Genomic DNA, 25,867 nt, shown 5'->3' with positions numbered 1-25,867 from the left:
CCAGACTATTTTCGAAACTAATTGCAAATTGTATTTGTATTGTTTTGTGTTTTCTATTTGTGGATGCATAAATTGTGACATAATTCAATTGAAAATGCAAATCACATACTACTGCTTGCATTTTCATTTACACGAACGTACAATGTCTGCCAAATTTCAAATGGAAAAGCAAAGTCCATTTTACAATTGCATTTCCCATGTCTTATGAGTTATGACCCTGTCATATCGAAATAGCAATTATCAATTACCCCATTTGCTACCCCACTTCCTTTGTGTCATGTGTGGAGCATGCCAAAATTCAAATGGAATCACAATTTCCTTTGCATTTCCTATGGCTTGCACAGAAACCTGCCTCAGGGTTGGGGGTGGGAGTATACTATGGGGTATGTTTGTATTTTGAAGTGATGTCAGTTAAGGAAGTGCTTAACTGAAAACGAAAAAACTTGGTAATTTACGGTTCCTGTCAGAGAGTCCACTCACTCTGATATGAGGCGCTTCCTCCTGGAGCTGCAGCACTTCGTCTCTCCTAAAGCTCATCGCTGAGAAGGCACAAGCGGTGCAGGAATTGATCACATATCACTGCAGATACATTATAGAATAAAATCGATGCAGAAATGATCATAAAGTAAAATCGATGCAGAAATGATCGTAATGTAAAATCGACTCAAAAATGACCGTAAAACCAATGCATAAATGATTGCAGATTAAATCAGTGCAGAAATGATCGTAGCATAAAAACGACGCAGAAAAGATCGTAGAGTAAATTCGATGCATAAATGATCGCAGATTAAATCTATGCAGAAATGATCATAAGGTAAAATCGATGCAGAAATGATCGCAGATTAAATCAGAGCAGGAATGATCGCAGAGTAAAATCGATGAAGAAATGATTGTGATGTAAAATCGATGCAGAAATGATCATAAAGTAAAATCAGTGCAGAAATTATCGTAGAGTAAAATCGATGCAGAAATGATTGTAATGATCGTAGAGTAAAATCGATGCAGAAATGATCCAGAGCTTGCGATCTTCAGAACTCAAGTTCGAATGCACTGGCGTTTTGAAAATAAACATTCTAAACATTTAAAAACAAACATTCTGAAGCCGTTCCCTGGCTTGTGACGTCACATCTAATAGTGGCATGCGCTGTTTCTTCAGGAATCAATTACTCATTCAGTCTCATAGATATTATCTTATATTATATTAAGAAAATAAAAATGATGGCTTTCTCGAATATTTTAGCAATTTTTTTTCATATATTATATATTTTTAATGTATAATTTATTCACATAATATAGTGTATTTTTATGTTTATATTTCAGTAATATATAAATAGTACTGTTGTACACGCTGAACACAACTTTATTTTGATACTAAATCAGGGTGTGAAGTCAATCCTAAACCATACATTGAAAGGAGCTCATTTAAAACCACTGATACTAATTTTAATTTTATACAAACTACCCTCGAAAAAAGACAGGAGCTCTGAAGAGTCTGGGTTTTGTGGCAGATTAGAGTGCCCCTTTTCCACAGCCATATCACTCATCCATATTTCATCCTCTCCTCTTCCTCCATCCTTTTATCCTGCTCTTCTCCATCACATCCTCCTGCATTATTGAAGCAGGCGATCCATTTGGGAAGCTGCTGTCTGATTCATTCCTGCCTGATTCATCTTTATGCTTTCTTCTGTCAGCCCTCATTAGTGGATTTGGTGGTTACTTTTAGGCATAGTGACTTACGATGAAAGAACCGAATCAAAGCTGAGCTGAGCTCAAACCCAGCTATCATATATCAGAGAACATTATGTAAGGAACAAAGCTCGCTTTTATACGAAAATAATCAAAGATCAGATGGTGTGATGGCACATCCCGAAGTGTATTATTCCCCTTATAGCTTTAGACTGTAACGTTATAAAAATAAATGTTCTTGGAACATTTCTCACACAACATTCCCAAATAATGTTAGTGAAGATGTCCCTATAACTAAAGGTGTTGCAGCAAAATTGTATAAATGTTTATAAATAAGATATATCTAGTTGGCTTGCTAGTCAGTTTGAGCTCCAAGTCTCAAGCACCAAAAGCACCAACTGTATAGGATATCTTTATATACTGTAGCAGTAAGCCCAAATCTGCTCCAGCACAACAATGCCCCTGCGCACAAAGTGAGCTCCATGAGGACATGGTTTGCCAAGGTTTGTGCGGAAGAATTTGATTGGTCTGCACAGAGACCTGACCTCAACCCCACTGAACACCATTTTGGGATGAAGTTGGGAATGCTGACTGCACCCCCGGCCTCCTCCTTGACATCACTGCCCAACCTCATTAATGCATCTGTGGGTGAACGGGCAGAAATTCCCACAGCCATGCTCCAAAATCTAACTGAAAGCCTTCCCAGAAGAGTGGAGGCTGTTATAACACCAAAGGGGGAACCAACTTCAACAAGCACATATGGACATGATGGTCAGGTGTCCACAAACCTTTGGCCATATAGTGTATAATGTGCTGAAGACCAATGTTTTAAAAGAATAGTAAAACTGTTGTTAGAGATAACCCATTCACAGCGATGTTAGTAAATTTCCATAGTGCTACCAATTCCCAAAACAGTGATGAGCCACTTGTGAATGAGCTGACTCTTTCAGCCCCAGCATCATCTTCCATTTACAAACCTGGAGCACTAGTTGCAGGTCTAGACTTCATGTAAACCCTATTAAATACTGTAACTCCTTTTTGAGCACTGCTGTTACTATCTGTCTGGCTAGGCATCTCAGCATGTCCTGAAAGTGCAGCTGCTCGTTTTCTCATGTTCTAGGTAGGCGCAGTTACACTTCAGACGCTAGGGGGCGTAAACTGGCAGCATGTCCTGGAGCAGCAGTAGCAGGTGCAGCTCTGCAGCAGGCGCTCCGGGGCTGCACATCGCCGTGTCTCTGTCTCCACTGAACAGTCCGGGTCGACTCGCACATCACAGGAGTCGTCTAATTTCACTGCTTTATTGATTGATTGATTGATTGATTGATTTATTAAGCAAAAGAAAAGACAAATAGTTTCTGTTCTGTTTTCATGATTCTCTAATCCTGCTAATCACATGACAACACTTAGTGCTCTAGCACAGTGTAGAGTGTAAACACACACACACTCACTCACACACACACATATATGTGTGTGTGTGTGTTTTATATATAATACACAAAGTTAAGTATTACGCTATTGTAGTTAATCAGAATGTATTTTGTTTATGAGATGGTAATATGACATTTCATTGTAAAGTTTAAGGCCAGAAAGTTTGGCCGGTTTAGAACAAAAAACAACAACAATAACAACTGGGAGTCGAAAGATTCGACTCTTATTGGTGAACTGAGCCGATTGCTCTGATTCACTGAAACAAGTCGGAATTCCCGTCACTAGTGAGCAGCAAACAGCGCCTAAGCCGCGGAGGCGGATCGCGCGCCGCTGATTGGCTGAAGTCAGCAGAGCGGAGGCGGGGCTTCAGAGAAACGACAAGCGCAGGGATTGGTCGGAGTCCCTAGAACGCTCGGTTTTTCCTGGAAAGTTCTTAGAATGGTTTTACGAGACGCTCCTAGGAAGGGCTTGTCGCTATGCAGTGTTTATGAGGGGGGAGAAAATGGAAACACGCACTACATTTTGCAATAAACCTATTTTATGACTCAACACATTCCACATTGCAAATGAAGCTGTTATGAAACGTGGTAAAACTGGTGTGATCCATGTGTTTGCTAAAACTGGCTAAAAATGGGAGTTGTACCGGGAATGATTGGGGGCGACTCTGAGAGAAAGTCACTGATGGCGTCAGAGGCGCTGAGACGCGCGCGCTGATTCGGAGAAAAGTCGTTCCTGGAACTCAGGCGGAATCAGCACACCAAAGCCCACAGTTGTTTCGGCTACACTTTTAGGCTGGTAACCGGCTGAAACACTATTCATTAGCGCAAATCGTACCGGATGCTGTTTCAGCTACATCTTTGCTCCTGGGTTATTCATTTCTAACGTCGGCGGATTTCACAAAGAGAGCTGCGATACTGTTAGAGAGGCTCGGGAGAAGGTTTTTAGATCGCGGCGACGCACCGAGTCCCAACAAACCCCAGCTCAAGCTCAGACCCAAGCTCAAACCCAAGCTCAAACCCAAGCTCAGGCTCAGGCTCAGGCTCAGGCTCAGGCTCAGGAGCGGCTGAGAAACTTTCAGAGGCGGTTGAGGAACCTGACTGAAGCCTTCACTCATACGATGATCCTCTGCGTTCAAGGGTGAGTCCTGATAGATCAACTGAATATATGGAAATTAAACAGAAAGTGTCCATTTGATCAACTGCATCCTCACCTCTCAGCTGCTTCTCTTTATTACAGTAATAATTCTGTATGAGATTAGTGGCTTCAGCAGATGGATTAACTGCAGGCTTTGAGTTTTATATATGTTTTACAGCGAGTCAGTGGGAGTGAACTCACTCTCATAAAAACAAACGCGGTCTTTCAGACAATTAATGTAAAAAAAAAAAAAAAACCTTTATCTTGCATGTATTACCAAAACTTCATTTGATTCAGTAATTTTTTTTCTTTAATGAATCAGATCTCTAACTAATCAGTAAGTGCTGTATTCGAGCCTCTGAGCTCAGCGACGCACTAAATCAACAGACAGGCAGCTCCAGAACAAAGAGCTTCTCTGCCTCTATGATCTACTGCCACATGTGATTCTTTCCATTTATAAAAATAGCAGCAGATGCAGTGGTGAATAATGCATATGCACCTCAGTGTCACTTTAAAGAAACCTTTACATCACTGCTGATGATTTGATGAGGTGATGATTTTGTGTGTTTTTTTTTTTCTTGTCCAGTCCCAGGGCTCTGTTAGGAGACTCGCAGTCTCAGGTGGTTCCTCTCGGGGTTTCAGACCTCTCTTCCTCATCAGCACGTTGTCTTCACAGCACCCCCAAGTTCTGGGACCCCAGCAAAGACTGGTGCACCATCACCAGCAACTTCTGTTACCTTGATGCATCAGGTAAACTCTTTAACAAGGTTTCAGGCATTCTTTACTGAGAATCGGGTGTAAATGTACATTGCATTGTTGCGATAAATATATCCAAGTATCCAAGATCACATTTAGAGCCATAGTCTAATGACTATATTAGTCATGGCTTTGGAATGAGCGCTACGTGTTCGTTCAGCTTAAAGAGTGTTACTCATAGGAAGTAGACAAAAAGGCAACTGCAGAGGACGTGTTGTAGCACACAGCTTGGATATGACGTAGGCCCGTTGAGTCATGAAAATTGTGTCTTAGTCTTCAGGCTTTCCTGCAAAAACTTACATTTACATTATTTATATTTATTCATTTGGCTGCTGCTTTTATCCAGAGTGTCTTACGAGCAAGGCTGAACACAATCCAAGCATAAAACTGAGCACCTGAGAGTCTTGCACAAGGGCCTAGAAGTCTCTCTGGCAGTTCTGCAATTTAAACTCCCAAATGTTCCAGTCGCTGGCACCTTAACCACCAAGTTAGCTGTTTTGAGACAGTTATCCTCAAACCTCATGGAATTTTTTTTACTCCTTTGTTTTTTTTAGGGTGGTACTGGGGCACCATCACAGCCAGTGAGGCCCATTCACTCCTTGAGGCGGCCCCAGAGGGCACGTTTCTCATTCGGGACAGCAGTCACCCTCTCTACATGCTGACGCTATCAGTCAAAACGGGACGCGGCCCCACTAATGTGCGCATTGAGTACAGTCACGGGCGCTTCCAGCTTGACTCGAGTTCACCGGCCCGAGCACGTCTGCTCTCTTTCCCTGACGTGCTGAGTCTGGTGCAGCACTATGCTACCTCAGCGAGGGGACGCGACACGGCTCAGGATGAGGAGTGTGATCCTGTAACTCCCCCGGTACCTAAGGAGTGTGCTGTGCTGCTTAAGCTGAAACGTCCACTCCGCCAGCCTCAGGCTTTTCCATCCCTACAGCATCTTGCACGCTTGGCTATTAATCAGTACACAGCCTGCCCAGCAAAGCTGCCCTTACCAAAGCCATTACTGCAGTACCTACAGAAGTACCCTTTCCAGCTCTGACATCACCATGGAAACACCAACTTGAACATAAAAGAGAGGAAGCTGATGTCATTAATGAAAATGATGCAGGTGAAAGCTCATTTCCAGGGGAATGGGACTTTGGCTCACTAACCAATGGTGGCTATATTTAAAGCTCTAGAACACTTTCTCTTTTGTTTGTTATGACTAATTTATGCTTTGGACTACCTTTTTTTTCTCCTGTGGGATAAATTAGATTTCCTGTTCCCAAATATAGACTAAAGTGGAAATTCACTGGAACCTGAAAGAATATCAAATGACAAATAGAAAGACGTTTGCAGCTAATCGATGTCAGCATTCAAATGATGTTTGTAGGATATGGTGTAACTAGTTTTATTACCCCACAACTTTGGATGAACCTTTAAAAAAAGACTTGGAGACTACTGTGGGTTTGATTCTCCCAAAACATAGCCTGTCCCTAAGGTCATATCACTTATTTTCAGTGATTGTTTGATTAAAAAAAAAATGAAAGCTACACAATTTTCCCCATGGCTTGAGCTACATGGCTAATGAAGCTAAGTTAAAGACGCATATAGAGCTGTTTTAGCATAGTTAAAACTCCATGCTTAAATCATCACACACTTGCCTAAAACTATGGTGTTATCTGAAGTAGAATTGTTATTGTGGTTTCGGACAGTGTATAACACTGTTATTTGCTATTTTTCTTGTTAAAAAAAGGTCAAAAATGACATTTTTCTTTCCTCAGAAACTATCACTCTGCACTATCAGCAAACTCAGACTAGCTACTTTAGCTAGCTACAGAGCGATCCATAGACTGGGATATAGCCAAAATAAACAATGTTTACTTCAGGTTCTTTGCTCAGAGGTAGATTTTATAGAAAAATGATAGTACAGCAGATTTAGGTGTGTTTTTATAATGATACTTTTTCTGATTTTTCACAGTTTTCTATGATTTATTTTCTTTTTGCATCCTAGAACACAAACACAGCTATTGTAGCTAGTTAACTTAGCCCAGCTAGTTATTGTTTACATTAGCAATATGCTCAGAGTATAGCTATCCGACAAAGTTTGAAAACTAATATTAATCGTTTTTCATTTTTAGCTTTTAATTTTTTTAAACATCAAGTTATGAAACAAATTGCTATTTTGAATAGGAATTGTTAATGGTATTACTTAGTCAGATGATATCCTTTATGACAAGCGTGTGATTATTTTGGAGTTCTGTTTGCACAGTGCTAAACTAGCAACTAGAAGCCTCCCTTACTTGTTAGCTACAAAACTCAAGGAGCAAACACCAGACTCCAAACATAATTTGGCCGACTAACAAGAATTATGGTTAGGGAAAATTTGTGTAAATTTCATTTTTGGACTGTTCTTAAATTCTTAATTTCTTACAGAGACAAACAAGGGTGAGGGGCTGCCAGTGAGCACACCAACATTAAGTCAAAGCCCTGTGTTGTCTCTCTTGCTTTCCTTTTTACTTTTTCTACGCAAAATTCGTTCTGGTACATATTACTATATAATCAGTCCAGAATAATTTATTTTTTCTGTCCCCACAATGTGGGTGTTTGTATATATTTATGGACAAAGATCCTTTTTATTTTGTAATAAAAGAAAAATACTGAACCGTTCAAGCTCTTTCATGTGATCTTATTAAATATATTTATGTTAATAAATATATTTATTTATTGACTTTGATCTGACTCTAGAAATGATTTTTTATATCTATATTTAGTGTAACATTTCATGCTTAATAAGGATGCATTAACAACAATAGGAGATATTAAGATTCTGTATATTTAATGTAGTGTTCAGTTTATCGCCATAGTTGAGTTCAGAGAACGGGCCCTGAGCTCGAGGACTGAAGTGTGAGGAGCTGCCCAGTGACAAACTAGGCTGTGTTTTTGTTCCTAGACCCAGCAGAGAGCTCTAGGAAAACAAGGCAAATCTGGGAAAGAGGATGAGCCGAACTGCATTAATAAATAACAGAATCTCAGCCAAATCACTTGTCTTCCGGGTACTAGATTCTCAGTATCTGCCTGCGGGGAAGTTCAAATTGGTTGTCCACACGCAGTAGGATTACTTTCATCAACGTGAACAAAACCAGCTTGACGAAGCTGAAACCATTAAAATGTAATGGAACTTATGGGATTAAACACTCAACGAATTACTCATAGGCATTTTTTATTATCACGCTGCAATCCTATTCACTTCTCTATTTCCAAACATGTCTGTTTCTTCAGAAGCCCATTAGATTTTTATTTATTTATTTTTAATAATGTGGCAATCAAATTCATGGAATAGTGGGACAATAGTTCGTTTGAGACAGAGGCAGAGAGAGACAGTGTGTGTGAGTGTGTGTGAGAAACAGAAAGGTTAAAAGATTACTGCGCTGGCAAAAAAAAAAAAAAAAAAAAAATCTATATATAAGTATATATATATATATATATATATATATATATATATATATATATATATATCCAAAAGATCTGAAGCTGGCCTATACTGTAATTGTATTCTGTATATTTAAGGAATTAACTTAATGGAAACACTTATTGTTCAAAAAAGTAAGGATTAAAGTGTTCATCTGTTTACTCTTAATCGATTTTTTTTTTTTTTTAGGAATTTAACCGAAACTGTTGACACTGATACAACATAATATGACAAGTATCTGATGTAAACATGAGTGTATTTACATCAGAAATATCAGCTACACTGGGTTTTAAACTGCTTTGTTCAAACCTGCTACAAGGCAATCAAGCGATTAACCTGCATGTCTGTGAGTCAGACAGTTAGACAAAACATAGTGTACACTTGAAACAGTATTGCAGGGAATATGTCTTTCTGTGTGTGTGCGTGTGTTTGTTCAGGAGCGGCAGGCTGCCAGCTGTTTCGCAGAATGCGCGCAGTGCTTCTAGGGAAAAGCTAGCGCAGCATCGGGAGGGGGAGTTCTCAGAAACTGCTACAATAATTACCTTCAGCCTACTGCACCCTTCCACACACATACACAAGCTCACAGAACACAGACTCAACCACAATAAACCATAACCACATGCAAGAACCCTCAGCCAGATATGCAAGTGTAAGACGCCGTGCACAAGTAGGTTTAGAAGGAAGAGAAAACGAAAACACAACAGTGGAAACAAACAAAGTTGTTTATCTGGGTTGCCAGGTATTCAACATGACGGAAGATTTCTAAAAGCACTCACACGCTTTCAGTTTTGCAGAGGTCCTGACTGTTTAGACATCTTCATGAGGGGTCACACTACAAGATTACTAAGAAACATAATTAAAAAGTTCACAGAGTTTTTGTCTTTCCGTCATCAAACTCTCCACACTATAAGATCAGTCCAGAATAAAACATCACACACTCAGGGTCCCAATCAATGATCCTGACTCTCAGAAGATGGGATTTCACAGAATTTCTCATGAACAAATGTGACTTCAGATCAAAACACCCACGGTAGATGAGTTCTGTGTGACCGTCACTGACTATAAATCTTTCGTGAATGATGTCAAGATTGTGTTTCAGCATTCAGTATTTTGCCATACTATTGAACATTTTTTACATTTACAAATTGAAATCAGTGCTCTGAGTAGATTGAAGAGGTTAAGATTGCATTTCACACACCACAAGATAATCGGGGGAGAAAATTGTTTAAGACCGGCCTTTTGAGATCATTAGGGAGGGACAACCTGACCTCAATACTGGCCTGATAATCCTATCGTGTAGCCAAGGTATTACTCAATCAGAGCATTGAGCAGGAAGTGCACCAAACCACACCATTTCCTTTAGGGAATAAATATAGATGTATAAACGTGTATTTAAAAAAACATGCAATTTTATCCTAAGTGCAACTGTTCTGCTATAAAAACTAAAATTACATTGTGTCTACACTGGAAATTTTGGCTGAAATGAGAAATGAGAGTAAATAGGTTTTAAATATATGTCTGAAAATATAACAACGTAAGGAAGAATAAATTCATTTTCCTTTAATGAAATGAAAATGAACTAATACTAATAGTGATACAATAAAATACAATGAAGTATTTATAGCATATTGGTAATAATGCTCCAACATAAATGGAAGCGCAGCTACAGCTAGTATGGTTTTTTTTTTTTTTCATGTCACTGGACTACACCATATTTTTGCTCAAGTGCATAACTGCAGTGGTCAGAAGTAATGGCGAAACTCTAGAGTCTCCTGTCACCTGATACTAATATTGGACTGGAATTTAGACCAGCAGCTCCAGTTCCTGGCATAGAGTCTTAAGCCACGACATGAACACGCCCCCAAATTCAAGACTGTTTTATTAAACAAATAATCCTACGTGCATGGTAACAACTTCAAAATGTAAAAAAAAAAAAAAAAAAAAAAAGCCAAACAGTTCACAATTTGTTATTTTAAGCATTATTATAACACTTTCATCTATCATTTATGGTCAGGTCTTCCGTCTAGAACACTGTGTGGATTAGTAACTGGTGAGAAGACAAAAGCTCAGCACCTTGGCAGGTCTGCCTTTCCATTATAATCCATTTCAGGATTAAAAATCACACCTTAAACACCCCTCAGAACCCCAGTAGGCTATGATATGAGGTGAGGTGTAAGCAATTCACTTTGGCAGAACGGTGCTGAATACGGTTCTTCATGTGTGTTGCTTGAGCCATCACTTCCATATCAACTTTCTCTCAAGCTATGTGCTGTCTATGTCCCTCTTTCTTGGCTTTTACCTCAAGTCACTCTCAAACCTCTTTTAGTTCATCCTCTCTTCTGTAGGATGCAGAACCGCAACCTGTAAAAGCAACAGAAAAACAGGAAAAAGTGCTGGTGCTCATTAAGACAAGCATTATCTGTATTTTGCTTATTCTACTGATGATTATGTAAGGAATAAAACATGACAGGGCAGTTGTTATTGGAAAATCAATGATGAGGTGGTGTGATGTGGTCAGACATGAACTGTTATCACAGTGAAGTTGATTATTTTCCTATAACAACATGTCACGAAGTGTTTTATTCCTCATTATACCACAGCAATTTTCTGTCACTTAAAATTTTTTATTAAATAAGGACATGCCATACTTTTGATCCAATTAAAGTTACGTTTAATGTTGTGCACTGTCCTGTTTGTTAGTTCCTGTTAACACTTGTGCACAGCTATAAATAGTTGTTTCCTAACCAGCCTCTCTTTTTCTCTCTCTTTATAAAAAAAAAAAAAAAAAAAAAAAAAAACACACAGCTTGTCACCTAACTGAGAAATCGCAATCTGCCTCAGAAGTCCTCCGTCCTGAAGATTTTCCCATGTCACTAAACCCAAAGTTACAGCTTTACCTCTGACTGTTACAAAGCACTGACACTGGAGACTCCTTCCAAATGCTAAATAAACATCTCCTCACAGAAGACCACTATATCAACAATTATTCTTTTTACGAAAATGATAGAAAATTAATCAACACCTTCGGACTAATCCGAATGGAGCACTCAGCAGTGCTGCGATATAATATATTCTCTGAAATATTTTAACAATAACAATGACCTTCAACTCCTATATATTACATGTATTTTTTTTAGTTTATTCTCTCCGGCTACACTGTACTCTTTTTATTTATTACCATGATTTATTTACTAGTTGGTTGCTACTTGTACTGCTGCTTATTTATACACCGTACTGGCTTTGGCTGCTGTAGGAATATAATCAAAAGTACATTATTTGGGACCAATGAAGTGTAGCTATATAGATCGATCAACCCATCTATCTATCCATTTAGCCAACACAGGATTTTATCTAGTATTGTTAAGTAGATCATTAGGAATTTCAGTATTACTTAACAGCACTGTAATAGATGACAAACGTGGTCAAGGTAGACAAATGATGATCCTAATTGTTCAGTGGAATCATGCACTAAGATGCTACTAAAAGTTAAAATCATCAGCGAAAGCTCGGTAAGAAACTCTGCTACTTTAAGGAGTTAATAAATTGTAGGACTGAGGCCTCATATTATACACTGCACTCATCACTGAGGGAACATTAAAGTCAACACATTAAAATAGCTTGTAAAAGATCTTAAGGCATTATTCATGAGCAGTAGCTTAAAATAGGACAAACATGCTTACTGCAGATATTCTGACCTGTTAGTGAAATCACAGTGTGATCCCAAATACTGCAACCCCAGCATGCTTTCCTCTACCAGACCCTTTATGCGTGGAGGATGGCGTGGATCCACCTCTAGATACATACGACTGAAATACAAGCAGACACAGAGCAAATGAACAACTGCAGGAAGCAGAGCTGAGAGGATGTGTAATAGTAGGAAGGAGATTTTTTCACAGTAACTGATAAGACCTTAAAACATTTCTAGCCACAAATACACCAGAGATTTTATGGAATTTGGATTTCACAGACATAGCACCATTTCTAGGAAAGGAATGTAGACTTCAGATTTAGTGGCCTCGACAGAGCCCGGTGATAATGTTTGTGAGACACTCGAGATGTTCAGAAGGATTCTTGAAACAAGAGAAATGTTCAGTACTGACACGTGCACACACTCTCGCAGACGCAAGCTATTATCTCCAAGTTTGTTGTGTATTAAATCTCCTGAGACAAGAAGGCGGCAAGTCAGACATCTGACTTATTTCTAAGGGCAAGTGACACAGTTCACCACCATGTGAATTATGGGGTGGATTACTGGAGAGGAGCCCTATAATCCTGGGAACACCAGTATCCGCTTCCATGAAAGTGTGGACGACCGTGACCGCGAGCAGATTCCCTGAAGCACTTAAGAAGTGCTGGTCAAGCTCCTTAGTGAGATTAGAGCATTCTATTTATACTCTGCTGAGTATACTCCGTCTCCTAGACCTCGGACATGAGATCATATTCCCTGAGCAATAGACGTACTGCAGGGGATCCATAAAGCTAACGCACATTTACACATTCAAACACACACACACACACACACACACACCCCTCCTCTTACCCTTCATCTGTTAGGAGTCTTGGTGCTAGAGTTAGAATCTGTCTGATTACTGACATGCCATCCAAACCCCCATCCAATGCTGAGTGGTCTTCAAACCTGCAGAGATGAAGATAAATAGTCAGTGTAAGAGTTACTGGCTCCCTTCAAGAAAACAGGCAAAAATTATTGTAATAAATTTTAAAAGCATTTATTCTTTTTTTTTTTTTTTTACCCAAACAGCTGATGAAACTTATATGATCTTTCTTATAAGAATTTTTTTTCTCTAATATATATATATATATATGATGATATATACATACACACACACACAGTCAGGTCCAGAAGTATTTGGAGAATTTGTGAAGTATTTGGAGTTTTTGTGATTTTGCCTTTATACACCACCACAATGGATTTGAAATAAAACAATCAAGATGTGATCGAAGTGTAGACTTTCAGCTTTATTTTAAGAGGTTCCACAAAATATGGCATTTACCATTTATATTCATACACACAATATATATGGCATTTACCATATATATTCATACACACACACACATACATATATATATATATAATATATATACACACACATATACATACACACACACACACTATATATATATATATATATATATATATATATATATATATATATATATATATATATATATATATATATATATCTCAACGTACAGTATTCGTCTGCACACATGCAAATATCCAAATCAGCCAATCATGTGGCTGCAGCCCAATGCATACAATCACACTGACACACGTCAAGTATCTTGGTCTTTTTTCCAATCTTTCAAACTACCCAGTTCACGTGAGGCTGTGCACATTGTAGCTCCAGAGTCCTGGTCTTGACCGAAGTGGGAACCCAATGTGGTCTTCTGCCGTCGTAGCCCATCCGCCTTATGGACGCCCCTGGATGCTTTTTCTTTTTCACACATTTCTGTGTGAACTCTACAGATTGTTGCGTGTGAAAATCAGCAGTTTAGATCAGTAGTTTCTGAAATACTCAAACCAGCCTGTGTGGCACCAACAACCTTGCTGAGGTCAAAGTAATTTTTTCCTCCATTTTGATGTCTGATGTGAACAATAAAACTCTTGCCCTGTATCTGCATGATAGCATGCATCATGCTGCTCCCACATGAGTGGCGGACTGGATAATTGCATGAGTGTGCGGATGTACAGATGTTTCTAATAAATTGATTGGAAATTAACATGTGAATATAGCTTTCTGTATCTATGTGTGCACTTTGGGTACCTGAGAATCTCTGCCTGCAGAGACTCCATATCCTGAGAAAACAGGTAAGGAGGGTTGCTAACAATTACATCAACAGGACTGCAGCTTCTTAGTGTCAAATCAGCATCTAAGAATAAGAGACACACACATTTGCCCAGTACATATTAGCAAATCTCTTAGCACTATAGCACCTCACTAACATGCCAACTGACCTTGCAAGCCCTGACAACACAATCAGCCTGAGCTTCCTGGTAATGAGGGCATTAACGGTGACAGAACAGAGTCTGCAGGAACAATATGCAATAACAGAAGCAGCTGCATATTTCTTTATCATTTCAGTGCTTTGGCAATACTGTAACTGCTATAACTGTCATTCCATTAAAGCCCACTGAATTCAGTTGAACTGCAGCCAGAGAGAAATACACAGGACGAGGCAAATAAAAGCACAATAGTATGTAAGACCAGTGCATTAGAGACTGTCTTCTTTGACAAAGAGACTGATTAAATAATACATGTTTAAAAATGATCAGATATAATACTTTTTTTTCAAATTCAACAAAATAGAATACTTCTATTTAAAACGAAATAAATATAAAATAAATAATTTAAAAAAAGTAAACACAGAAGTGTAGGGTCCATGCATACGGCACTCGTTCTTTTTTCATTTTGAAATAAAAATGGGAAAACAAGGAAACAGCTTTTTATTTTATTTGTTTTTCTTGGCCCACACTAAAATACAAATTTTTTTCCCCACATTTTTTTTTTAATTCAAACACTGACTCCTTTTTAATTCTTTCAAATTGTTTCACCACACAAAGTCTAGATCATCAAACATTCATGAATCCAAATCTGAAAAAAATGTCATATTTCAGCACGAACAAATCTGACCTAATAAATTTTGACTGGAGAACTGTTGCAAATGTGCCATTTAGCTAATATCACTGACACTGCCAGCCAGACACCCACGTTAACTGCAACACGATCTATCATCAGCTAACACATAGCTTTTAACAACTGCACTCAATAAATTTCGGGTGATTAAAATATGCTTAAATTGCAGCACCTGGAAAATCCTGCTGATATTCTCTGTCACCATGTCGTCACCCTCTTGTTATTTTTAAAAAGCACACAGTAATCCATTTTAGAAACACATCAGGCATACAGTATTTGCTGATATACAGTCTCCTCTGAAAGTTTTGGAACAGCAAGGCCAATCCTTTCGTTTTTGTCATACACTGAAGACATCTGGAAATAAAAGCTGAAATTCTGATCTATCGTCTTCATCTCAAACCTCCTCACCTCTGCACCGCTGCAGTCTGGTAGCAAATAAAGCATGTGACTGAGAATCTCTGTGATAAATTAAAAGGTTTGTGTTTTTCATGTTATTTAATGAATTAAATTAAGGATGTTTTGGGAATGAATGAATGATATGAATGTAATGTTTGGATCGAGAATCCTAGGAAACATTTCAGCATACAGGATCAGCCATGCTACCTCACTGTTGAATTCTACATATAGTCACTGCAAATGATAATTAATAGACAATATTCATTTCTTTCATGTGCAAACAGACAGGTCAACCTGATTTACAAGCTGTGTGTGTGTGTGTGTGTGTGTGTGTGGCCTATCGGTTCTATCTACATGGAAAAAAGTTACTATTCTTCCAAACCAATCAATTATTCAATTAGTAAAACATTTCAATAATCAAAATTTAACTGATTTTTAGACATCACTTACTTACCCTTCATAATATCTAAATGATAAACTTCCAGTCTGTCCAGGAGCCCCAGTCTATTACAAAAAAATCCAACCAAACAAAAAAAACTCATAAGCATTATTTGCATGAACGAAATACATTTTCTGTTACAGAAAATCCTATACAGTTTATTGTTTTACTAGTGTTCACTATGGTTTTACTGTGGTACATTGTGGTAACCTCTGAACCATGAAAGCATTGTGGTAACCTCTGAACCATGACATTAGCATGGTGTTAATGTGGTACGTACACTGATGGTTATGTTACTCTTATGACACTACCACAGGTTGGCTGAAGGTCATGATTTGATTTGATATTGGGTTGAAATTTGATATTTAAGAAACACCACTGTTCAGTTTCTCTCCCATCTTACCAATAGGGCTGGCTAGTATAAATGCACTCGCAAGGATAAGCCTTCGTCCTCTTACAAGGAGACAAGACTTCAATACAATGTTTCATTCTGGCATCCATATCAGCTTATCTGCTGTTAACAAACGCCTTGAATTTTTGTTGAATCAACAACACTAACGGTAGCAATAACCGCTTCACTGACACATCCATAACATAGGCAGTGTACGAGGAGGCATGTTTTCAATACAAGCAGGTGTAATAAACATGAAAGAGGTTTTTGTATTTCTTGATTTGAACAAAAGGGCTTGCTAACGGCAAGTATACCCAAGAACTGACATTTTCGGTTTGTAGAAAAGTTTTCCATTGTAGAATTTTTTTAGCCCTCCCACTGAATCACCAGCAGCCTCCAGAGCTTACCGTGGTCAAGGACTGCTCAGTAAAAATGCCTCTGTCTTAAATATGTAATTCTTACAGAATGAATAAAAATTATAGTAAACCAGGAAAGCCTAGAACTCCACTCATGCTACCGTCAAAGTTTAGCTGGTTTTGGTGTTTGCCATAAGTTATATGTATAGGTGCATTTTAGATCTAATAGAGATCCATTGTAGGAATAAAGCGTCTCTATGTCACAGCGCAGTGTTCGAGAATTAGTGCGTATATAACGGTCTCAATACCAGCAGTTCTTAAACAGGCTGCACTCACCTGTCTGCATTTTCCTTAGTGAGACACACTGCTTCCTGGCTTTGGTCCAATGCAAGTGCCTTGAGCTTAGAAACAACACAGCTTATTATCAGACACAGCAATATTAAGACACATTATAAATACCAGTAACTGAGATATGTTGTAGTAATTTAACTCTTTGGCTGCGTTAATAACAGCAGAGGTGCCAACATTGCTGACAAGAAAAAACATCAGCAGAATTTACCCGAGCATATGTCAGTGGAGAAAACAGCTTCATGCTAACAGCATAGCTGATTAAACATACTGGCTGAACTGATACTGAATTGTACGTATAAGCAACCAGCTGTGTGTGTAAGCTTACTCTAGGACTGTTAAAAAATGAACTTAAGTACAACTCCAGTCTGCTCTGGGCCATGTCCATATTAGTTTGTACATAAAATAGTCTACAACCGTAGTGAAAAAAAAATACTGTCAATTAATTATACTATATATAAACTGTTTTTTATACTTTTATTACTCACATAAAAGGAAAATATCAGTCAAATAACTCATCTGTCCAAACTTAATATACTCAAGATAAGAAAATATACTGAAAAAAATATTGAATCAGAATCAGAAACATTTTACTGCCTATAAGTCATGCTCACAGGAAATGGTTTTGGTTTGGCGCCAGCGTGCAACATGAAATAGTACGTAGTGCAACAAGCAAACAGTACAGCAGGATCAGACAGTGCAGCAGACACAAATGATTACATAGAGACACGACATGAGACACGAGACGTAAGACATGGTGTCAGTGTGTGGGAACTGCGATGCAAATAAACTGAGGTGGTTCAGTAAGAGTTGCTATGAACTGAGGCGGCTGAGTAACTGGATAGTGTCTGGAAAGAAACTGTGAAGGTGGCGTGTAATTCGGGAGATGACGGACCTGTAGCACCTCTCAGATTGACAAAGAGGGGTTTGCTTGGCTGTTTGGTGTCAGCAGCAATTTTCACTGCCCTCCTCTTTGCCCTGATGGTGAACAGGTTACTGTACAACACATCCTACACTGCGCTTTTCTTATTGAACAAAGGTGTCTGTTGCAGTTAAGCCATTTCCATTTTCCCCACTCAGACCCAGCCAGAGTTTTTTGTTAGCATGTAGACTAACAGACTGCACGAAACAATCGAGTAGCAATGGATCAACAGTACGTTGGTTTCTGGCGTGTGTGATTTTGGAGAGAATGTAGGGGTATCTACCTAATTTGTTTTTTTCCCCCTAGATGAGTGCCAAGCAACAGTAGAAAAAAAACAGCAAGCTGCTCCTCCACTTTTATACCTACCAAAAAGACCACAATCTTGTTTTCACCCTCTTGTTTTCAACTGTCTCACAAGACCAAGGCTTGTGAATTCACAGGTCAGAGTTTACCTAGCTAAAGTCTGTGCAAAGCGAACGTACTGGCTATTCAGGTCCTTTCCACTTCAGTGAATTGGTTTTTCAGACAAGTGAATTTTATTTTTGTAGAAAAGCCTAGTTTTTAGGTCTCTCTCGTATCGCCGGGGAAACAAACATCGTAAATGATTCGGCTAAACCTTAAATGTTGCCACCTCTGTAACAGTGTATGTACAACTGAAGTGATATAAATAAAGTGATCAGAGGCTAACCTGTGGTACACTGTGCAGTAGGCTCAGAGAGATGGCACCTGATCCACAGCCCACCTCCAAGCATCGCAAAGTTCTCACTCCCCACTGTGACCGCAGATCCTTTAACACCAAACTAACGAGTTCCTGCACACACACACAAACACAATGATCACTCATACCTGTATGCCCACATAGAGAGGATGTTTATCCAATAACTCACAGTTTCCTATGTGTCTAAATCATTAGAAGTTTGCACTCCTAAGTTTGCAAACACTGTAAAGGACACTGCGTCCTGTTGGGAAACGTTTGTGTGATGTCAGAGGATTGTGTATGCATATACCAGACCTCTGTCTCAGGGCGGGGAATAAACACTGGAGGTCTCATCTTCAGGGTCAGATCCCTGAAGTCCCACTCCTCAATCACATACTGCACCGGCATCCTGAACCACACAACACACACACACACAAACAAAGACGTTTTCTAAAGTTTATATCCTTTAAGCGTTACAAAGTGATACACAAAATACTGGCTTACAGCCTAACATCTGCATTCCAGGTTCACCTTCCATAACTTTTTATCTATGGACATCTTGCTAACAGAAACTGATCAAATTAGAGATGAATTGATACTAATAGCATGTGATACTGTGATGTAAGCCAGGAAATGACAGCGATCTGGACTTATTTCATGACTAATAATGGCAAACAAAGTAGACCGCAAACTGTGCTGTGTGAAAATACCAACAAGGAGTTACTACAACATCCTGCTAAAATACAAGTAACCTGATAAACAAACATCTTTAACATAAAAAAACTCAGCATGAGGAATTCTTTGCTAGCAGCATACAGCAACAATCAACACTGCAGCACTAGCTAGGCAAGAAAAAAAAACTAGCTAGGAAAGAAAAAAATTGTTTACAGAAAGCCTCGATGAGTAAAAATATCAGCACTTACCCAGTATATTGTTTTTCCCAAATTTACATAAAATGTGTTTATCAGGTTTACATTTAGTGTTTTGATTTTCTCAAAAATCATAACCCAGCATTTCACATTATTTGTTTTTAAAGATAAAAAGCGCCATAGATGCAAGCCTAGATAAAATAATCTGATACCAGGAAAAATCAGAAATTTAGCAGTAATTCATTGACATGTTTATGTACACTTGAGTTATCTGATAATGGGAAAACTTTGTGTCCATAGTCAGTCAATAATCATATTAGGTTTTAAATAACACATAATGTAACTCATTAATAAACCCACAGAAGAAGGATTTGACAAAGAACACCTTTGAGCTGTTGAGTTCGTGGTGTTTACTGCAGAGTGTTGCTCTTTTCTGTCTGGTGATTGTACACACATGGGCAATATCTATGCACTGAATGACCCAATTATTGTGCCAAAATCCAAGTGTGCCTATCAGATAACAGCTGTAATCTGATTAAAAGATCACAACATGCCATCTACCATGACCATTTGGATAATCAGGTAGCTGTCAAAATCCCATTGTGATCAGATTAATAGTGTGCATGTAAACACACTCATCAGTTGGCTTGTAAATTTTAAAAAAGACACTCGAGAGGCTGTACCTTGTCAGACGTTTGGAACATAGCGTCCACACCCTCTCTCTCTCTTTATCACTCAGTCTTTCTCGGAGCCTCCTCCTTTCCACACTTTGCATCTTTAACACATAGAGAGAGATGCTTTTTTTAAAGCTGAAAAACATGGAGGTGGTTGAGGCTGAAAACGTAATTTGATTCCTAGAAGTTCCTGCATAAACATGCAGTAATTGTGCGGGAGAAGGTCACAGTATGTTTGAAGAGAATGAAACACTGTCACTGTTTACCACACACACACACCAAGAAATGATGAAATAAAAACAGCCAATTACACACAAAGGAAGCTAATGGAGTTTATAAATAGAGAGTTGTCCACATACACAGTCCTGAATTGCGTCATTCACCTGTGTCCACAAAGCCCACAAGGTCATAGCGTGTCCTGCTTCTCATCTTGGTGCACTCTGATAACCTAGGTCATTTGATATTGAGCTCCCACATAAGCAATAAGTACCTTGTTTCATATTGATTGGCGTTCTTCTATTTTGGGAAGGGACCGGCAACGCTCATGTGTTTGCCATTTGACTAAGTAATAATACATCAAGTCTGTGTTACATTCTGTCCCAAATACTCACTTTTTAAACCCATTCACCTTTAAGAACTCAAGAACTAGCAAGGACTTGAAGGAGGACTGCAGTGCTTAGAGCTACTGCTCAAACCTAAGCTGTGTATCAAATGTAAATAGACTAGATGAAGTGGACTATTAATGCCAGGATGATGCAATAAAAACACCGAATAATGAAGTGCAGACTGTTAGACACTTTTTGCACTCAGCAGTCGCAATCTGCTCTATGAAGTGGATGGGAACAAGCCACCACAGGGAGCTGCTGATAAATTGTTTTGCCGAATAGCTGACAGTGTAAGAAAGTACATCGCTGCATCCACATTTGGGGAAAAAAAAAACACTTTGGGTTTTTAAATCAGCTGTTGCTCTTAGGGGTGGGTGATATGAAAAAACCAAACTGCCAGCAATACAGTACTGTTTCATTCTTATGATTTATATAATGTAAAATTATTGTATATTCATTTTTATAATACTTTTTATTTATAAAAAAAATTAATATCTGTACTGAATTTTACAATAAAATTTTAACATAAAATCAGATATAAAATATAAATAACATACATAAAATAAAATTTTACAATAAAAATTTAACATAAAATCAGCCACTTACAGTCAGTTTGTAATAAAATACATTAACATACTACACAGAGTACAGTAACATACAAGATTTTTTATTAAAAAAAGATATATCCACAATTTAAAAATCCACAAAAGCATATTGTGACTTAATTTATCACAATATCAATAAGTATATGGTCATATGGGACAGCCCTAGTTGCTCCTGTGGAGGCTACACTGTACCACACAGTTATCCGTCACCAGTTTACTGCAAACATCTGTGTTCAGTGTGAGATGTTTCTATCATACAAAAAGCAGTACATAGTGTTTAATATGTACTATAGAGTGCATAGTACACCATTTGAGACACAGCCCTACTCACCCACACTCCACAGTGTTTAATATGTACTATAGAGCACGTAGTACACCATTTGAGACACAGCCCTACTCACCCACACTCCACAGTGTTTAATATGTACTATAGAGCACGTAGTACACCATTTGAGACACAGCCCTACTCACCCACACTCCACAGTGTTTAATATGTACTATAGAGCACGTAGTACACCATTTGAGACACAGCCCTACTCACCCACACTCACCCACACTCTTAATATGTACTATAGAGTGCATAGTACACCATTTGAGACACAGCCCTACTCACCCACACTCTATAATGTTTAATATGTACTATAGAGCACGTAGTACACCATTTGAGACACAGTCCTACTCACCCACACTCCACAGTGTTTAATATGTACTATAGAGTGCATAGTACACCGTTTGAGACACAGCCCTACTCACCCACACACCAAACTTTCATACATAAAGCAAATTTGTATTGTGTTATATAACAAAATCCATTACACTATAGGAAGATGATTAGGAAAGATCAACAACTGAGACATGGAGGGTGTAAATAACAGGCAATAAGTTTTATTTTTTAGTGTAACAGTGAATGGCAACTGTATAGAATTGACACCACTGTGATAATGGAAGAACATTAAAAAACAGAAAGGAGCTCCATCATATCAATCTGTAAGATTCATCAGCTGTCATAAGTCTCCACTGACATCTAGCTTTTTGCTCCAGTCTTTTTAGCTTAATTAACCTTTTTTTATTCTGGTAACACACATAATCAGGGTCTTGATATGTATTATTACTTGTGATTCCTTTATGTTTCACCCCTTTATGTTTGAAAATTCCATCAAACAAAATCTGACATTCTGGACTTTATTCTCATAGCTTCATTACAGAGCAAATCAATAACAACTGTGTCATTATTCAGTGTTGTTTTCCTTACAGACTACACTGCAGATAAACACTGGACACAGTGCCACAGAGAAAGACAGAGAGCGCGACTCACAGTTTTCTTTCCCAGGACGTGAGCTATGATGTAGTTTGAGGAGAGGAGCGGCTCAGAGATTCCATGCTGCTGGAAGCACTGCGTCCACACGCTCACCGCCTGCTCTACTGTAACCCTGCAGTCTACAGGAGGAGCAAGAGCGCCACCTACACCTCCACACGTCAACCACCGCAGAGCCTGAAGAGAGAGAGGCTGCCATTATCCATACTTTCATTTACACTTCATTCTTATGCACCAAACACATGGCTATATAATTATTTGTATTTTAATCATCACAATATTTTCAAATTAATTATAAATTCATTAACCATAATGAACAAGCTGAAACAAATTAATAAAATGACTTAAAATAAAATAAGTAATGACTAATAACAGAAACTAATTTCCTAATTACATAACTATAAATCTTGTGTATTTCATTAGTAACTCCTGGCTGCTAATTACACTTTTAATGACTGTGGAAGTAGGAGGGGTGCACTTATTTTTTCTCACCTGGTTCCTGAATGTTTTTTGGGGAAAAAAAAGAGACTATATTATTGAAATCTGTTATGTTTTTTGTTGTCACCTGAGGTCATTTGTATGTTCATATAAGTTAGTGAAAACCACACAATTGTCATTTAGGCCCTGATAAATAAAAACTGTATATAATAATTATTATATATAATAAACAGATAGATAGACAGACAGACACTTGGTCACTTTACACCAAATTTAGAGCAATATTCTGCACCATATATAGCATTTCTTCTTCTTTCCCCACTATGTTTATTGTACCTTTTTTGTTTACTTGTGTATGCTTTTGCTCTGTGTGTCCGTGCACGTGTGTACGTGTCTGTGTGTATCATGTGTGTGTGTGTGTGTATATCATGTGTGTGAGAGTTTGTGTTTCTGGTGCCTATATATTCTGTTATGTGAGCAGCTTACTTGACCCTCATCAAAAGCATTTCAGTGTACATATGTCTTTGTATACTGTGCAAATAATAAATGAATCTGACTTGACTAGATAGAAATTAATTTATACGACCCAATTAATAGGCTTATTTAGATTAACTGATTTTTACACTATATGGACAAAAGTTTGTGGACATGTGACATATGTGCTTTTTGAACATCCCATTCCAGATTTAGTCCCCCTTTGCTGTTATAATAAACTCCACTCTTTTGGGAAGGCTTTCCACTAGATTTTGGAACATAGTTGTGGGGATTTGTGCTCATTCAGCCACAAGAGATTTCATGATGTCAGGCACTGATGTCGGGTGAGGAGGCCTGGTGTGCAGTCAGCGTTCCAGTTCATCCCAAAGGTGTTCAGTGGGGTTGAGGTCAGGGTTCTGTGCAGGCCACTCGAGTTCTTCCACACCAGGCTTGGCAAACCATGTCTTCATGGAGCTCGCTTTGTGCACAGGGGCATTGTCATGCTGGAACAGGTTTGGGCCTCTTAGTTCCAGCGAAGGGAAATTGTAAAGCTACAGCATACAAAGACATTTTATATGATTGTGTGCTTCCAGTTTTGTGGCAACACTTTGAACAAGACCCTCATACTGTAGGAGTTAAATTGTCAGGTGTCTACAAACTTTTGGCCATATAGTGTATGTGTGTGTGAAAACATATTGGTGATGCAAAGAAATAATGAAATGCAATAAAACTATTTTCTTCCCTTAAACTAATTAACTGTAACAAATGAGCATGATTTTTAATATACAGCAAAATAATCATGTTTTTTTTTTAACTGGAGCATATATTTGCTTATAATGTTACTTTATTGTTCCTGTTATAAACATCTGAAATTATTTTACTGTTTTAAGTTGCATTGTTCTCGCGATGATAAATTATAGATTATAAATTAATTCATATAGTTACTTCACAATTTATTACGGTTCTATGTACTCCATTGTGTAGTTCCTATACTTATAAGACTTGTAATGTACTTATTTGTTTACACTGTTTGTTAATTAATAACTACACAACTACATGAGTTTTTTATATATATATATTTACTTACTACTACTACTGATAATAATAATAATAATAATAATAATAATAATAATAATAATATTAACCATATTATGCAGGGAATAATATAAAGGAGACAAGCTCTGGAAATTGCCTAGTTATGATTTCATGTGTGATAAACACAAGTAAATAAATGGAAACAGACAGATGGAAAGGCATTAAAAGAGCTGATTGAACTCAGTGTCCCTGCACTTGTCCTCTGTCTCACCTGCTGCTGGGTTTTTCCTCTTCTTATCCGCTCAGTGAGGCTCCTGTGAGTGCAGACTGTCCTGCTGCTTACTGACATCAAACCTAACATCATTCTTCACTTGTAGAACAGCATCTTGATACAGAAATAAAAGCCAAACTCTCAGTACGAGCAGCTCATCAGAGAACCACGCTGCCCATGCTGTTTACCGGCTTCAGCTTAAACACGGAAGCTGCACTCCAGCAAGTTTCAAAATAAAAGCCTAAGACGTACACACATATTAAAGAATGTCTAGTCGAGAAAAATCGAGAGTGAAACGCCAATATGTAATAATGATATGAAATGAAAAAATAATTCAAATTAAATCAAATAAAATACAATAAAATAAAAGCCTCACTATAAGCTTCCTTATAGTTATAATGAGATTGAACGCCAGATGGCGCCAAAACATTTCCGCATCCATCTACTCCAAGTGTATCTGTCTGCGTCCTGCAGGACTACAAACCACGCCCCTTAGGAGACACTATTACAATTTACGCCCACGACAAATAAGTAAAACAGAGGTTAAGGGTTAGGCTTAGGGTTAGGGGAAGTGGGCGTGGAAGTGTTGTGTAGTGTGATTGGCTAGTAGGCGTTCCTTGTAATAGGCGTGGTTTGTAGTCTTGCAGGATGCAGACAGACCCTTTTCATTTGCTCTGCTCTTCCTTCGCGCCTTGTAAGTACATGTATAAGTGTATATAAATGTATAAAGGGGTGTGTGTGTGTGTGTGTGTGTGTGTGAGTGATAGCCGCAAGGATTGGAATATCTGACAGTTTGGACTTTGTGAGGGCATTTGTTTGGTTCCCACAAGGAAAACTCATAATTCATTCATCTTCAGGCGAGAGAATTCTCCCTGGACAGGACATGGATCCATCACAAGACACCATCCTTACATG

General features: G+C 38.3%; 2 protein-coding genes across 3 annotated transcripts; one reads left to right on the top strand and one right to left on the bottom strand.

The window, feature by feature from the left end:
- The first annotated feature begins 3,605 nt into the window (after positions 1-3,605).
- On the top strand, positions 3,606-7,726 carry cish (cytokine inducible SH2-containing protein). 2 transcript variants are annotated; one of them, XM_053227545.1, is made up of 4 exons: positions 3,606-4,123; positions 4,154-4,251; positions 4,835-4,998; positions 5,559-7,726. In XM_053227545.1, exons 2-4 carry the CDS (start codon positions 4,232-4,234, stop codon positions 6,047-6,049), a joined length of 675 nt encoding a protein of 224 aa, XP_053083520.1. In that variant the 5' UTR covers positions 3,606-4,123; positions 4,154-4,231; the 3' UTR covers positions 6,050-7,726. The 2 variants fall into 2 exon arrangements, with proteins under 2 accessions (XP_053083520.1, XP_026785670.1); XM_026929869.3 differs by having other exon boundaries at positions 3,606-4,251.
- Positions 7,727-10,323: 2,597 nt separating this feature from the next.
- hemk1 (HemK methyltransferase family member 1) lies at positions 10,324-25,147 on the bottom strand. The gene is made up of 11 exons (XM_026936877.3): positions 24,953-25,147; positions 22,735-22,911; positions 20,219-20,310; positions 18,982-19,075; positions 18,658-18,780; positions 17,036-17,100; positions 15,968-16,017; positions 14,248-14,353; positions 13,002-13,097; positions 12,157-12,267; positions 10,324-10,822 (listed from the first exon to the last, which is right to left on the bottom strand). The coding sequence occupies exons 1-11, from the start codon at positions 25,043-25,045 to the stop codon at positions 10,789-10,791; spliced, it is 1,041 nt and encodes a 346-aa protein (XP_026792678.1). The 5' UTR covers positions 25,046-25,147; the 3' UTR covers positions 10,324-10,788.
- Between the last annotated feature and the right edge of the window lie 720 nt (positions 25,148-25,867).

This window comes from Pangasianodon hypophthalmus, chromosome 2 (genome assembly GCF_027358585.1).
Source record: "Pangasianodon hypophthalmus isolate fPanHyp1 chromosome 2, fPanHyp1.pri, whole genome shotgun sequence".
NCBI classification, from domain to species: Eukaryota; Metazoa; Chordata; class Actinopteri; order Siluriformes; family Pangasiidae; genus Pangasianodon; species Pangasianodon hypophthalmus.
This window is presented reverse-complemented; position numbering and strand designations above follow the sequence as displayed.

Excerpts from the sequence above, each read along its gene's own strand:
- cish (XM_053227545.1), top strand. The coding sequence starts at position 4,232 with ATGATCCTCTGCGTTCAAGG. Across the intron at positions 4,252-4,834 it reads ATGATCCTCTGCGTTCAAGG|TCCCAGGGCTCTGTTAGGAG; the intron begins GTGAGTCCTGAT and ends TTTCTTGTCCAG. Across the intron at positions 4,999-5,558 it reads CTGTTACCTTGATGCATCAG|GGTGGTACTGGGGCACCATC; the intron begins GTAAACTCTTTA and ends TGTTTTTTTTAG.
- hemk1 (XM_026936877.3), bottom strand. The coding sequence starts at position 25,045 with ATGATGTTAGGTTTGATGTCAGTAAGCAGCAGGACAGTCTGCACTCAC. Across the intron at positions 17,101-18,657 it reads TACTGCACAGTGTACCACAG|CTCAAGGCACTTGCATTGGA; the intron begins GTTAGCCTCTGA and ends GTTGTTTCTAAG. Across the intron at positions 14,354-15,967 it reads TCATTTAGATATTATGAAGG|ATGCTGATTTGACACTAAGA; the intron begins GTAAGTAAGTGA and ends TCTTATTCTTAG.